The sequence below is a fragment of the Candoia aspera genome, chromosome 4 (assembly GCF_035149785.1).
Source record: "Candoia aspera isolate rCanAsp1 chromosome 4, rCanAsp1.hap2, whole genome shotgun sequence".
In the NCBI taxonomy this organism is placed as follows: domain Eukaryota; kingdom Metazoa; phylum Chordata; class Lepidosauria; order Squamata; family Boidae; genus Candoia; species Candoia aspera.
This window is the reverse complement of record NC_086156.1, coordinates 35,809,739-35,826,290: the sequence shown is the minus strand read 5'-3', so window position 1 is coordinate 35,826,290 and position 16,552 is coordinate 35,809,739. Positions and strand designations below refer to the sequence as shown.

Genomic DNA, 16,552 nt, shown 5'->3' with positions numbered 1-16,552 from the left:
ACTTTAGCTCAACGGCACTCATGACACATTCCCTAATTACAATCCCCTAGAAACAGTCCAAGGCAGGTTTCTATGATCAATTTTCCATGTACCTAAATATGTACCAAATTCATCACTAAGGCTGGAGGTAGGATCACTAGAAGTAGAGGCAAAGGCCTGGCTACTCATATTTAATTATTGGCTCACGTGCCATTTGTTCCAGCAGGATTGATCCCTTTAGTTTTGAGATAGCAATTTCAGGGCTATGGTATCAACTGGTATTAAAAAACATTAACTTTCTTGGCCTTCCTTCCTCTTGACCAACTATTGCCCTTAGAATATAAACAAGCCTTTCAAATGATTAAGAACAGATTACTTAACAGAACAGAATGAACTTAATTTAATAGTATATCACATATATCACATGTGTGATATATCACACATATATCACAGGGACGCGGCGGCGCTGCGGGTTAAACCGCTGAGCTGCCGATCGGAAGGTCGGCGGTTCGAAACCGCGCGGCGGGGTGAGCTCCCGTTGCTCGTCCCAGCTCCTGCTCACCTAGCAGTTCGAAAACATGCAAATGTGAGTAGATCAATAGGTACCGCTTCGGCGGGAAGGTAACGGCGTTCCGAGTCGTCATGCTGGCCACATGACCCGGAAGTGTCTATGACAACGCCGGCTCCAAGGCTTAGAAACGGAGATGAGCACCGCCCCCTAGAGTCGGACACGACTGGACTTTACGTCGAGGGAAACCTTTACCTTTACCTATATCACATTAAGGAGTATTTAGAAGTATTGGAATATACAGTATTGGAACCAAGTAGATATTTAACCATGTTTATATCCCCTGCCCAGCACAAGCCCTTTTTAGGGCCAGACGTAATGTTTTACCTACAGGAGTTCTCAGTGGTAAATTAGCTAAAATTCATTTTTCCAGAATAGCTTTTCCTTTCAATTCTAATTTGATTAAAAAACACCCAACATATCAAGGTAGCCATCAATTTTTCATCTCTCCCTTGTTGGAACATATGCCAGGATGATCAGATAAGAGAAAAGCAAAATAAATCTTATCAGACAATAAGCCTAATGTCACAGATAAAATAGCAAAATTTTGTGTCACAGCTACTAAACCATGCAAACAAATTACTACAGAATTAGTTTCACTATAATAAAGAATAAATATTATGCCCAGGGTGAATTATGTTCTGTGTTAGGTCTGCAAAGGTTTATGCCATAATAAAGTCATTCATTTTTAAGGTGCCAGAAGATTCTGCTTTTTGCTACAACATATCTAGCTATTGGAAACCAATAGTTTAGAAATTCCACCAGGCTCGCTGTAAAACTGGGATGTTTGCTTGCTGAATCAATAGATCTGGCTCAAGTTATATTCCCAAATGCAGCAAGGGTGCTATCTAATATTCACTTACCCAAGAGACAGTCTCGCTGTACTTAACTGAACTTACTTCTAAGTAGAAATATAATGGGTTACTTTGTTAGTGTGTCTTTAAATATTGGCCTTGCCACAAAAATATGCAAATGAAAATTTCCCGTTCCAACTGAATTTTATAGGGTAGGCTGTATTAAGAGCAGTGTCGAGGGGTTTTTGTTTGTTTGTTTGTTTAGCTTTAAGAAAGATGGCAATCCCATCTTCTACTAGGAATAGTACAGGCTGAGATTCAGGGCTCTACACTTGACAGAAGCTGCAACCATTATCCAGAGCAGCAGTGGGTAGAAGCCTTGGGTAGGAAAAGCAACAAGCAAACAAGACTGGGAAGGACAAATTACATTTAAGTCCTCTAATCAAGATTATTCAATGAGTTTAAAATGCAAATAATCAGGATATTAATTTTTGTGTACCCTCTTTTAGTGTCTAATTGCACTACTGTCTGCAATTCAACCTCAGTTTTTAAAAAAATACATATTTTTAATAAATATATATTTATTTATCAAACCCTGACAAATTAGGGCTGGTTCAAAATATTTGGCCCAAAGTTAAGGCCTTCCTTAAATCATGATACAAGATCCTCACAGCTAGTTACGCATTTTGGCACAAGAGCAGAATATCTTTTCATTTCCTGACAACAGAAATACACTAATAATAAAAAGTAAAGATGTCATTCCCTAGCACATCCATGTACTTTTCTTGGCAACAATATGGATGTAGTTTGTCACTGGCTTCTTCCAGGATGGGAGAAGATAATCAACTGTAGATTTGTACCTGCAGAACACCCTTTTGTTTCCTAACCACTGCACAAAGAAATGTGAACTGGAAATGGATAGGTCGCTGTATCATCTTCAGCATAACAAGAAATTGTTCATGAAATTTTTAGTGGCCGTTCCACAAGCATTTGAAGCTGCTCACATTGAAACTAATTTTAATAACTATTACTAACACAATTTAGCTGTGACTGTAAATCATGTCCCAAAGTTGACAGAATTATTTTTAATAATTTGAACTGGACAAAATGAAATGATTGATGTCTGGAAGTGGCAATGTGAGTAGATTAATAGGCACCGCTTTGGCGGGCAGGTAACGGCGTTCCATTCAGTCATGCCGGCCACATGACCACGGAAGTGTCTATGGACAAACGCCAGCTCTTTGGCTTTGAAACAGAGATGAGCACTGCCCCCTAGAGTCAGACACGACTGGACTTAATGTCAAGGGAAACCTTTACCTTTACTATGCTTCATTATACTATGAAGACTATTCCTGTCTCAAGGCAAAATTTCTGTCTGTTTAATACAGTCCATAGATTGTATATTTAAAAAATAGAACAGTAAAGCTCTTCAGGAGAGAAAAAAAATAGATTTTTCAACAGCTTGCATGGACAGATCACTGAGGCTTAATGAAGGTTCGCCTGATTCATCAAGGAGTTATGAGTCACACCACTACATTATTCTAGTTCTTGCAACAACAGACAGGAAAATATCTGCTTTCTTGGAACTCACAGAGTAATTTATGACACCCTAATTTAGCTTTAAAAACACAGCCTTTTTAATATATCTGTTTCATTACACTGTGGGAAATTAAAATAGCTCTGGGTGAAGCAAACATAAAAGAGTGCAGGATATTTATCTGCACAGCAAGCCTCCATACACAATTGAAATGAAAACTATGTACAAGAGCAAAGTGCTGTTCCTCTCTTCACTGAATGGAGTGAAAATACTTTAGAGCGATCTTCCTAGTTTGAAATTCTGAAATCCAATATATGGGCAAAACCTTAATAATGGCAATTCAGAAGAAATAAAAATCTGCAAGTATAACATTTCATCTGATGTTACTCTAAGCAGGGGATGAGAGAGAACAACAAAAAAGATGACTTGATTTTGAAGTAATGAAGTCTTGGACCATGCTAATATTTAGATTTAATTATGATATTTTCAGGTGTACCCTTTGTTATTTCTAGAGTAAGCAAACTATGGTTGATTTCATATGTTTGAAAAAATAAAATCCTGTTAAGCTGTTACTGAAAACCAGCCTTTCTCAACCTTTTGACTCTGGAGGAACCCTTGAAATATTTTTCAGGCCTTGGGGAACCCCTGCACATTCGGGCTCATATAAAGGCCAGAAGTTACAAAATTATTATATTTGTTTCATGTGTAGGCCTGTATGTATGCATTAGCAGTGTTCTTAAACTAAAAATAAAGAATGAAGCTTACCTCTTTAATGTGAAGTTGCCTGAATTGGAAATAATTTTTTAAATAAATCATGATCTCCCAGGGAACCCCTAGGGACCTCTTGCGGAACCCTAGGGTTCCACGGAACCCTGGTTGAGAAACCCTGCTTAAAACTATCTCCACTGTTAGATGAAGTCAGCATATTCCTTGGTAAGTAAAAAACCAATACAGATACAAGCTAGACAATGTTCATGTGAACAAAGCTGAACATAATCTTAATGTGCTGGTTTTTTCAATAGATGCTACACTGGGTAGACTAGTTGGATTCCACAACTAAGTAAATTCCCAGGGATGGGATAATTTCGCAGGTACCTGGTAGAAACTATAGTGTGGAGTTAAAAAAAAATAGTCATACTGGAAATGTGAGGGTTGGAATTAGGCAGTAGATATAAATAATAATGGTAATTTTTAAAACCTTTACCAAAAAAAAAACCCACTCAAGGAATTTGGCATATGCATTGTTTTTCTTTATTAATAGAACTGAACTAGCTAATACAACTTCCAAGAAACTGATAAGAGTAGGCAGAGACCTCATGCATTTCCAAGTTGTAATTTTCTTTCTAGTTAATGCCACTCTAACAACATTCTAATGACCCTCCAAAAAAAGGACTCTCTGAAATGATCATGCGACACAATAATTTCTGTTGTCAACCTCTCATGCAAAATCAAGCAAGCAAACAAATAGCTAGCTATATTCTATAGATACCTTAAATATTAACTTCTGAAATGATATCAATATATAACAAAGCTTTATTTTAAACATTATTTAATCAATCATATGATTGCTAAGGCTTACATTTCAGCTGACCAAGTCGGAGGTCATATCTGGGACAAGAATTAAAGCTTTAATTTCCTAAATACTTCGTTCTTGACAAATTCTAAATTTTACAGCTAAATATCCAACATCTAGATATTTCTATGTACCTATGCAAAATGTAAATAATTTTACTAATATATGTATAGCATTAACAGTACTGCTTTGTCACATTTTGGCTTAATTAAAAGACTTCTAAAATTTCAGATGAGACTTAAACCCATATAAATCTTTTTCTTTTCAACATATCTCACATCTAGTGATAACTCCAAATTTTAGCAGGTACTTCATTAAAATAGTTCCACTTCTTAAAATATCCAGGTTCAAATCATTAAGGTTCTATATAAAGCCTCCCTTGACTGGCTTTAACAACTGCTTCTTCAGTAATTATCTTTGCCAGCCTGTTGGTATTTCCCAAACTAGCTTTTCTGGTGTTGCTCCTACTTAGAAGTAAAGCTTCACATATTATCTTTTTGTCAAGAGACAAATTTAAAAATGCAAAATATGCTTTTTTATGAAATTAATACAGTACAACCTACTGAAATTAGAAAAGTAATATCTTCTACAGCTAATTGTAGCAAGGTCTAGATTGCATTATAAAATATATTTTGTTTATATAGACAAAATAAATATTGCATAAATAGAAGTTTGTTTTATATCAGAAATCTTGTAAATATTATGTTAAGTAAATCCTATTTTTCCAAGTATGGTAACTTGGTGTCAAAGAATCATTACCAAGCCTTATTTCTTGAGTTCAATTCATCAATTTATCAATACAAGCCCATAATCAGAATGTTTTACTTGCTGAATAAAATTAGATAGCAAATTAGAACAGCTGTTCATCAAAATCTGCAGGAATATCAGTAGAAGAGAAAATATATAATGTCAGATTGAAGTAAATGTTTCTTCCAGTTAAAACTGATTTTTCCAAAATTTCAGATTAGTTCCTCTCTTCCACTGATCAGTAAACCTCAAACCTAATGGCAAGATATTGAACTGGCATTATACAATTTATACAAACTGCCGGTCAGATGTTGTGGAAGTCTGATTTTCCTTTTCTTTTGTTGGATACTAATAAAGTGGCATCAAAGATCTGCTTGGGAAAAAATGTATTTGGCTGATGCTAATCAAGGACAGAGAATCCGGAATCAGATCCAGATTTAACCATACTCAGACAGTATGCAATCCTCCATCCATATGTAAAATAAATGACACTGAACTCAATGGATTATATTTTAGAGTAGGTATGCAGAGGGCTAAGCTGAAACATATACAGTCATACATCACTACTTGTTGTATTTTTTCAATATGTGTATACTTTAGTATGGATAATTCTAGATCATTTTAATATGTTTGCAAGGTTCCATTTTTTCTGTACTGTTTAATATATATGAAACTGGAAAATCATTATTTTTCCTATGATTCCTAATTGGTATTCTTGTTGGGAGAGTAGTTAAGATTTAATATATCCATTCATTCATGTATCTTATATATAGAAATGGGATCTGTATACCAAAAGTGTCTTTGAATATACACCAAATATTCAAAAAGAGGACTAAATGTGGTAAATCTCTCACCAAATATCCAACTTGCAGGGTAATGTAGGCTCCCAGCCTGTGTAGGCTAATCCTTGCCAGTTGAGTTTATATACCATATATACATATGCTTGCCATGATCATCTGTCAGGGAGCTAATAATCTATTCAGAAGGTTCTTGAGAAATGTGGCTGGTGGGCTGAACCAGTCCCTCTTTCTTTTGTCCCACCAGGAAGAAATGAATGGGAAGATTTCTTCAGAACACACAAAAGTTCTTGCATGAAGCACGTCAAGCATATATGGTTTTAAAAGGGTTTGAAACTTCAGTAAACAGGTTGTCAAAGGTATGATAATACGATGTTTTAAAATAGTTCTATAGGATTTTGGATTATGTTGCCATATAAATCATGTATTTCGTCCTGGGTGTTCCTGTTTCTGGGGTCCATCTGTGTGTTTTCAATAGTATTTAATTAATCAGGTTTTATTTTTATTACTATTTCAATAGACTTAATATCCATTCCTCTAAATACCATTACCTAAAAGTTTATCTGTTATTCGTCCTGGGTGTTCCTGTTTCTGGGGTCCATCTGTGTTTTCAATAGTATTTAATCAATCAGGTTTTATTTTTATTACTATTTCAATAGACTTAATATCCATTCCTCTAAATACCATTACCTAAAAGTTTATCTGTCAGGCTCCCTTCTCTTTGCTCACCTGCCATTAAGCATTACTACACGTGTCAGCCTGCTACACGCATAAGCCGAAAGAAAGCAAATCCATGCTGCCTTCGCAGACATTCCTTCATGCAGCTTTGCAGACATTTCTTCAGTCGTGAGAGCAAGGATGGCCACTGATAAGACACCTGGGGCTCTTAATCATCCCAATGGACTAATGAGCTAGGAGGGGGAAAGTCAGGAGTGAGAAAGAACTTGCTGACAAGATAGGGAGGAGGGATGGGGGATGAGGTCAGAGGGAAAAGAATCACTTTGAATGCTTGGCGCCAAAATCCTCACTCAGAACTTTGATACTGTCCTATGTTAATCAGATTATTAATAAAGAACTCTTTAAGCTTCCTGATGGACAGTGTGGAGAATTTCTAAGTTAAAATCCTGGTACTGGGACCATCACATTTCACTTGTTTGAATTTTCCTTGATTATTTGTGCTAGTTTGTAATCAAAGACAGTTCAGTTTAAGAGAACTACCATCTTGAAGAGAGAACAATATCTCAAAAAATATCTTTATCGGACAGGAAGTATTGTAAATCTTCTGAGCAGCCATGCATTGCATTTCAAAGGCAGGTCAGCAAATAATCTCAATTATGATTCAAATATACCCTGGATGTGTCCTAACAGCCAGGAACCACGCTGAGACAAGAATAGGTCTCTAGTGTTTTATTACTGCTACATGACAGAAAATCCTAACAAACTGAAGAAGCGTGGGAAAAACCCAGACATATAAACCCCAAAGGCTAAGGCGGGCCCGATCTATGTCTCTTGGAATGGCTACCTAATTCTTCAGTACTACGCATGCGCTTTACAGCCTGGATGGGAGCCCCCTGCTCGCCATCCTTACTCATGACACCATGTTTCTTTTAATAACCTTCAAAAGTGCTTACACTAGAAACAGACTCTGACATATTTTTCAATTTATGGAGAGAGAATTTTCTCTAATAATCTCTTATAAACTCATTTATCATTTACTTATCATGTAATTTGTCTTATAGTGAAACTCACAGAGAAATACAGCTAAAACCTGCTAGCAGAGTGAAACAAATTACCCTTCATTATTACTGAACACATGTAACTATTGTAGCAAATTGTTAAGTGTGAAAAGCAAAATTGAAAAAGGAAGAAAAACCAAGCTCCCAGACAAAGACCCATTCACCAAAGGCAAATAGTAAAAAGAAACATTCAACTTTATATTAATGGTCAACAAACTTGAGATCTGGTGATAAAATAATTAGAATATATTCTAACAGTGGGGAATCATGACTGAAGCTGTAATCTATTTTATATTAATACTATTAATTGGGTTCCATGTTGGCTGTGGCCGTAATTGAGTAGTAGAATATATGCATTGCATATAGAAGGTCTGAGATTCAATAGGTATCATCTCCAGGTGGGAACCCCTGTCTGAATAACTGGAGCTGTTTCCAACCTTTTGTAAGGCAATATTGAGCTAGACAAACAGCTCCCTATATTCTCATTCTGTATGTACTTGGGTGCATAAATGGACCATTTTAAAAATAGATGGTCCTATTCATTTCCACTCTGGATCCTATCTGGACTTGTCATAGGTTAGATTGGATACCTCCATTGAAATCAATGAGAAACTCCTATAGGCAGGACATGGAATTCAATAATTTGAGGTTTTATTCTAGTGAACATAAAGAGACATGCCATAACTTTCCAGAAATGTTTCCAGTGTTTCATATTGACCTTATCCCTGAATGCCTTTTAACAACCTCTACCCACTAAAGACTTTAAAAATATAAATATAGATACATATATGGATTGATTTCCTTTAAATTAGCCACCTTACCTTTTCAACTGGTGCATTTTCTTCACAAGTTGTTACACTAGCCTTTCTTGATACAGTTTTTGATCTACTCAGTCTACGGGATACTTTTTCTCTAAGCAAAGTAGCATATCCAATGTGCTCATAGATAGGATTTGTCGTCATTTTGGAAATATATTCAGAAGCCTTGGTCTCTATATACAGTGTTATTAAGCCATCTGTTACCAAATCATGGATTGATTCAAACCTCTTCTCCCCTACAAAGTGCTTCCCATCATAAAAGAGACGGTAATTTAAGGTCTGATTCCCAAATCTGCATTAAAACACAATGAAGTCATTTAATTAGTGTTTGAGCACTGTAATTGTATTTTTTTCTGATTATATGCATTTTAAATACCTGTTATAAAGATAGAGGAGAAAAGAGTTTATAATAAAGGTTGTCTCAATCAGTGCAAGTTTAACAAAACATGATGAGCCAGTGCAGAATAAATATTCCAAATTATTTATCAGGAATGAATTGCTGGAATGGAGTTTGTAATAATTAAATCCCTATATTTCTTTCAAAGTAAATATTTTCTTACTTATTTCCCTGACAGGATTAAACACTGTTAAGCTTTACATTACAATACTGATTGCTGTTAACAGTGTCCCTGTTAAGCAAGAATTGCAACTAGTTTCTACTCTAAAAATGGCTGATAACAGTAGAAAGGTAATTGCATTTTAAGCAGCTGGGGGAATTTGCTTTTCAGAGGAAAGTTAATATCAGAGATCACAAGATCTTGTTACATGATCACTGTTTATATTTCAAAACTGCAGTATTAGGTCTGCATTGATTATTAGGGGAAGGTAGTTTCAGCCCCCTCAGACTCTTCTTTTTGCAAATGCAATGTCCACATTTATACAATATTGTACATTTTTGTACTTAAGTTATACTTTAAATACTTTAAAAATAGCCTGTTAAAATATAGCTTATTAAAAGTCAACTAAAGGTTTGCAATATCTAATGTTTTCAAAGGCTTAAACAGCCTGAAGTTCTTCAGTTGTTTGGGATTACAACACCCATCATCCACATCTAAATGTTTTGGTTTCTTTACTGGTTTGGATTAAAGGATTATAGAGTCCAGCAAGCATTCTAACTATATTACATCATGTTGTAAGGTATGTTATCTTGCATGTAGTTATGATTCTCATGACATTAATGAAGGATGCCTTACGTTCTTGAGATTAATAAGCATTTCTCAAAATTTATGAACAAATGTAGCAGAATTTACCTAAGAGCCAGTGTGTAACATCCAGGCTGTCGCTGGCTTTCTCTGAGAATATATGCCCCCTCTACTCCTCCAAGCAATTCATCAGCTTGCTCACGAGAAATGATCCCATGAAATCTGGAAAAACAAAGGCAGTTTGGATAATAATTCTTGGGGGGGGGGGATAAATAAATCAGAAGAACGTGTTATTAAATGGAAAAAAGAAAAGGATAGAAGAGAGTTTCTAAATCCCAAAAAAGGCTGAGTATATTGCAGACTGGCTCCAAAGTAAGGGTTTTTTTTAAGCTAATACTATTAATATGTGAAGGTGGAAGATTTTAATTAGGAGGGCATGAAAACTGGATTCCCACTGTGTTGTTTTTCTTTTTAAAAGACGGACTGGCTTGCCATTTAAACATTTAGTGTTATATCTAGCTCAATTTTCTTGGAAGGCTCCAGGTGTATAACCCTGAAGGCGGTTAAAAGAGTAGGAGGACTCAAAGTCCTGGTTGCTCTCAGATTCTGGAAAATCTTGCCAAGAAAGAAAAACCAGACTAGAAGCAAAGACATTTTTATTTATTCATTCTAACCAGCTTAACCTGAATTCAGGTGAGAGTTCTGAAGAGGCTCTTCATATATGGACTAAGTCATATATATACAAGTGGTTGTTTTTATTGGGGAAGAGCTACTAATCTAGCTCAGCGTTTCTCAACCTCAGCAACATTCAGATGTGTGGACTTCAACTCCCAGAATTCCCCATGCTTGCTGGGGAATTCTGGGAATTGAAGTCCACACATCTGAAAGTTGCTGGGGTTGAGAAACGCTGAGCTAGCTGTTCCATTTTTAAAAAATTACTATCACTTAAGTTCAATCATCCATCCTGTCCCTGAAAACTGGGTTTAGGCTAAAACCTAAGTAAATCTGGACTGAAATTAGGTCCCAAATAAATACTAGATAAGGAAATGCTGTGTTTATTATGTACTGTGATATAAGATGTAAAATAATTTTCAGATTAGGATTAGTTTTCTATTCTTCCTCCCTCATTAGCAACTTTTAAAGATATTTTAGACCAATAATATGCATGGGCATCCACAGAGGGACAAGAGAGAAAATGTGTGTCATGATGTGAATATCCCAATTTATGCACTTGCATCAGACAAAAGGGCCCAAGTATGTAATGGCAGGATTTTCATCACGACATCACTGTACATGTTATCCTTTTTTGTGGTTTGATGCAGACCACATTATTTACTAAAACAAGTCTGGGTCTTTGGGCAATTCATCTAGGCAAAATAATATGCAGAATAATTATTATTACAATGCAGCTACAATTAGCTCACTAACATAACAATTTGGAATTTTTCAAATCTAAGCCTTTTTAAAAAAAACCAAAGAAGTTTTATGTTAATGCATGGTAAAAAAAACCAAAAATAAAGTTCAATGCATTGTGGCAACTACCATATTTTTGATACTGTCAATTGTTTAGGAATTGCGGGGGTGGGCACATACAAACTTCTAAACAAAGTAAAGCCATATTCAAATTCAAGGGTGTGAAAACATTGTGAATCCAAAAGTTTTCCACTTAAATGTTCCAGTCTGGGCTCAAAATAGGTGTTTTGAATTTGAAACAGGCTACACCAACCTCACGAAAAAAATCCAGCACTGTTCTGATATTGAGGGAACTTCAAACCATAACCTTAATGCTAATCCTCAAACAAGCCAGGCTCACAGTGAGGGTGTTTCAAGTTGCGAACACTTCCAGTAAGATTGGAACAGCATTGGGTCAGCCTCTTTCAACTTCAAAACCTTTTGAATCTGAAATTTTTGCACACTCCAGATCAGAATTATTAGTATAAAATATAACCCTCATTCTTAACAAATAGATCAAAGTTTTGCTGATTATTATTAATTAATATACACCATATGAAAGCAAGAGTATTATATGCACAAAGATGAAAGAATATTGAAATACTCAAAATGGACAAATGGATTGTGAAGACAATTCGCAGGAATGGCAAAACTGACCTGTCTGATTAGGGATAAAACAATTAAGTACTTTTATAAAAGACTTGAACATTTTTATGGACTTTTTGCTGAAAACGGAAAAAAATGAAATGGTGATTTCTGGATTTGCTGATTAAAAAGAGTTGAATATGGGATAGAAGGGAACTTCTTAATGTAGACATAAAGAGGGAAGACAGGTAAGTTTGTAACTGCTGTACAGAAGATCAGAAGTTGCTTCTTTAATTATCTTTAAAGAAGATAATTCTTTAAATTCTTTTCTTTTTCTATCTGTAGTGTTTCTTGCACTTTTACCTTTTTCTTACCTTTCCTTTATATATTTTCATGTTTATCTTTTACTTGAGTAAAAATCTTTAATAAAGATTATATATAAAAATATGCCACATGAAAAACATTTTCATATGATGAAGGCCTGAATATCTAAGGGAAAAAAAGGTAATAAAGAACAACAATAATGGAGATACTGCTTTTGAACATAGGATTCCTTCCAGTGGTATCCACTGGGGGATGTCAACAACATCAAAATGGTGGTGCAAGTAGGTATTCAATTAATTGCAAACACGTAGAAAGGAACAGGACTTTAATTGCCCAGTCATGCCTACCATTTTAACATTGTTGCCCACCCCCATAGCCCTGATCTCTTAATTAACAATTTTGAATTAATGATTTTAAACTGGACAGTGGAATGTAAGAAATAACTGGTTGTAAAATACTTGTGACAAATAGTTTAATACATACTCTCTTCCGTAGTATTTTGGCCTGTTCTCCACCTGAATGTAATTAAAACAAACAAACATTAGCAACATTGTTAGACATGAACTAGTGAAACTAAAAATCAGGTAAAAATTAGCCCCAAACCTAAGTTTTTTTGCATGCTGTGATGCAAAGAAAAGTAGATAGATACACCAGGAGCAATTAATCCCTCTTTTGTGGTTCTGAATTGCACTCATGGATAAAATGTTGGATGGCTGGATCAGTCCTTCAGTTAATCTAATTAAACTGTACTGTAGCTGACATACTCCTACAATTGGATTTCTGGAAATGCATTAAAACATTTATTTCCTTTTATGTATTCATCTCTGGTTTTGCTTAATGAAGTCTTTTGGTGCACTACAAAATGTCATTATATCATCAGCTTTGGCTTCTACAACCTTCTTTAAACACAGGAATTCCATTTTATTGTCATGGAATAATTAAAATGTACAGTTCAAGGAGAACCTTTCTAAATATAGAAGAACAAGTGTCTGTATTAGCTTTATAAAAGGATAAATGTAATAATTAATTTCAGTGCAACTAACTTCCATCTTAATATACTTCTAGTTGTTACCTAAAACATTTTCTATGAATTACATTTTCTGTAAGTGATATTCAGCAAAACATCACACTGAATTTACAACTGTCACACAGAATACAATTTTCATTAGCATTTGCAAGCAAATACAGGCTAGTCCAGTAGGGGGCAGATCCTTACAGAATATAATTTGTACTTGATTTTGCTTCTGGTTATTTTAATATTGAGAGAAATAATGTTTGTAGGTGTCCCTAATTTACACAGTCATTCACCATACAGAAGCAAGCAATTCCTGTCATCACTCACATTGTCAGCTGGCTAACCCAAATAGGAGTTGATCACATCTGGAGATATACATACTGCCCATTTCTTCCTTGGTATGTTAATTGGCAAGCAACTGAATGACTTTATCAAGAAAGGCAGGCTTCAGCCAATGATGGTTTGGGTTGAGATTGGCCAAAAATGTCTGGACAGCAACAAGTTGGGCAAAGTTGGGTTAACCTTTCAGGTTTTGGGGGGAGGGGGTTGCTTATTTTGTTAGTTCAAAATGAATAGGCTGTTTTTAAGAGAAATTACTTAGATAATTTTGAGTTAATCTCAAAATGAAGTTTGGAGCTGAGTTTATGGGCTAATGGTTGGCAGCTGGCGAGTCTCAAGATAGCTTATAAACTATAAACTTACACGGTGGGAAATATAACCACCCCCTTTTTTTTTTCCTCTGCTCCCTTTTGTCTTTCTTGTACTGTCTACTTTGGCGGCTGCTATCCAGAATTCTCAGAGCCTTTATCTAAATACAAAGAGAATTAATCTGTACTTTATTTCCATTTCAATAAGATTATTCCTATTTGCTTTTTCCCATTATTATGAAAGGGAGTTGTGGCTAACCACAAAACTTACTAATGTAAAACCACATTGCTAATGTAAAAGGTTGAGGTATCATCAGTATGCTGATGATACCCAATTATACATCTCTATCCCGGGTGAGGTAAGTGATGCAGTGACTGCCCTTTCTCGGTGCCTGGGGGATGTGGGGGTCTGGATGGGGAACAACAGGCTTCAACTGAACCCTGGTAAGACGGAGTGGCTGTGGGTTGATGGGGCTTCATCTTCCGGGAAACTGTCATCTTTAGTTCTGGATGGGGTGGCACTGCCCCAGACAGTGCGTAATCTGGGGGTTCTCCTGGACTCACGACTCCTGCTTGAAGAGCAGGTGGCAGTCATGGCCAGGAGGGCCTTTGCACAACTTCGGGCTGTGCGCCAGTTACACCCGTTCCTGGATCGTGAAGCTCTCCGAACAGTCACTCACACCCTGGTTATCTCCCATATAGACTACTGCAATGCGCTCTGCATGGGGCTACCCCTGAAGGGTATCCGGAAGCTTCAGCTGGTCCAAAATGCAGCCGCGTGGGCTATTTTTGGTGCACCTAGGTGGGCACACATAACACCGTTGCTGCGCGAGCTGCATTGGGTACCAGTTTGCTTCCGGGTCCAATTCAAGGTATTGGTTATTACCTTTAAAGCCCTACATGGCACGGGGCCAAGTTACCTGAGGGACCGTCTCATCCCCATTACATCGGCCCGCCCCACCCGATCATCCAGGGAGGGCATGTTACGGACCACATCCATAAGAGAATTTCATCTGGCAGGGTCCAGGAAGCGGGCCTTCTCTGTGGTGGCCCCCGCTTTCTGGAATATCTTGCCCCCAGAGGTGAGGCAGGCCCCTTCTCTCCTGACCTTCCAGAAGGCCCTGAAGACCTGGTTTTGCCATCTCGCCTGGGGTGGGAAAGGGAATAACCATTCTTGGGGATGGCTCGCACCCTAGAGTCCCTCCCACCAGCCTGGATTTTACTTTTCTCTTGGATTTTATTTATTGGGTTTTATTATAATTCTTTTATGTGATTTTAATGTTTATGTTTTATGGGGAATTTTATTGTAAATCGCCCAGAGTCCCTCTTCTTGGGGAGATGGGCAGTGGCTAAATATGAGTAATAAATAAATAAATAAAATAAAACCAAGGCATGGAACAGAGTCACAAGGAATGCTTTTAGTAACAGATTGTCCACAAAATAATTAAGTCAGATTTCTTTTGCGAAGGATGAGATGAGGCCTACACCTTCTTTCTCATGATGAAACTGTTTCTTCTCTTCTTTTGTCATATTCTTTAATGCTGAAATATAGAATGTAACTTCCTGGAGTTTTGGAGTTCATTTTTTCCCACTTGTGTTATATATAAAAGTTCTACATATTTTGATTGTACTATAATAGTAGCTCTGTACCACATTTGGAATGTGGCAAGTATATAATTACTGAGATTTTTCCACACCAAAATGAAGTGATGAAATTCATCCCAATATATTGTTCATACAAATTTATTCTTATGTGCATTTGTAGTAGGCCAGGTATTGAGCAGGTCTGTCAGTTGGATACTGAATTGAGTAAAAGCCTTTGATAACTTGTACTACAGACAAATTCAAGTATTCCTTGCTACAAGTAAGTACAAATTGTGACCTTCGAGATAGTTCACTGAAATCCTAACAATTGTCTCTGCAAAAAAACTGATGATACATTGAAATGACTTATTTACTTTACAAAACCTTTTATGCATTTTTAAACTGTGATAGTTTATGACACTTTTGCCCAATCCAGGCTTCATCCAGTTGTGTGGTTTTCCAGCTCTTAGAATTTGCTGCAATGGATACTGGCAAAGAAAAACTGGCAGTTGGTCTACACAGCTTGAGGGAACCTAGGTTGTGGCAGGTACCGCAATGACAAATGTCTGTATATTTACTATTTGAACCATTTCTCCAAGTAGCTCAAAGCAATAATTTACCATCAACACAACTCTACTGAAAATGTCAAAACAACTTCATGAAACTGCCTATGTCAAAAATCATGTTTACAAGGTTTCTGGCATAGCCTCATTTGCTGATTTCAAGATCATGGTTCAATAGATATGACAGCTTCTGAACAGCTATCATTAGAGATCACATTCTATGGTATGTCCTAATAGATCTTATGTCTCTAAGCCAATGTATTCACAAAAACTATAAATTTATACAGTCCTGGTTCAAGGGATGGAAAAATTGCTGGATTAATGTATGTTAAATAAATGGAAGGCAGGCTTTAGATATACACCGATTTATCTGCAAGTAAATGAATCTGGGATCATGAAGTGAGCCCTTGCTGAGTCAATTAACCACATTCTGGAACCCTGCGCTGCAATGCCTTCCCCTCGGAAAAGACACTGTAGCTGCCAGAGAGATCTTCTCTCATTACGGTTGAAGACAGAAAATGATATGCAACTGTACAGTAGAAATGACCCAGAAATTTTTAATGTCTGTGGGATGAAATATGCCGTAAGTATAAATTCCCATTTCTGGTAAATGATATGCACTAAATTCATAACCAGAATGATATAATTCCAACAACTTGTGATTTCCCAATTAAATTACTGTAGCTGTTTT

The 16,552-nt window shown here is 36.4% G+C and overlaps 1 protein-coding gene across 1 annotated transcript in view; it reads right to left on the bottom strand.

Annotated features, from left to right (window-relative positions):
- The window catches only part of CHN2 (chimerin 2), a 152,904-nt gene that overhangs the window by 83,686 nt on the left and 52,666 nt on the right, over window positions 1-16,552 (bottom strand). The window contains exons 4-6 of the mRNA XM_063303825.1: window positions 12,536-12,567; window positions 9,800-9,913; window positions 8,553-8,841 (exon numbers count right to left, since the gene is read on the bottom strand). Coding sequence (XP_063159895.1) covers window positions 8,553-8,841; window positions 9,800-9,913; window positions 12,536-12,567 — 435 coding nt within the window. The remainder of the gene's footprint in view (window positions 1-8,552; window positions 8,842-9,799; window positions 9,914-12,535; window positions 12,568-16,552) is intronic.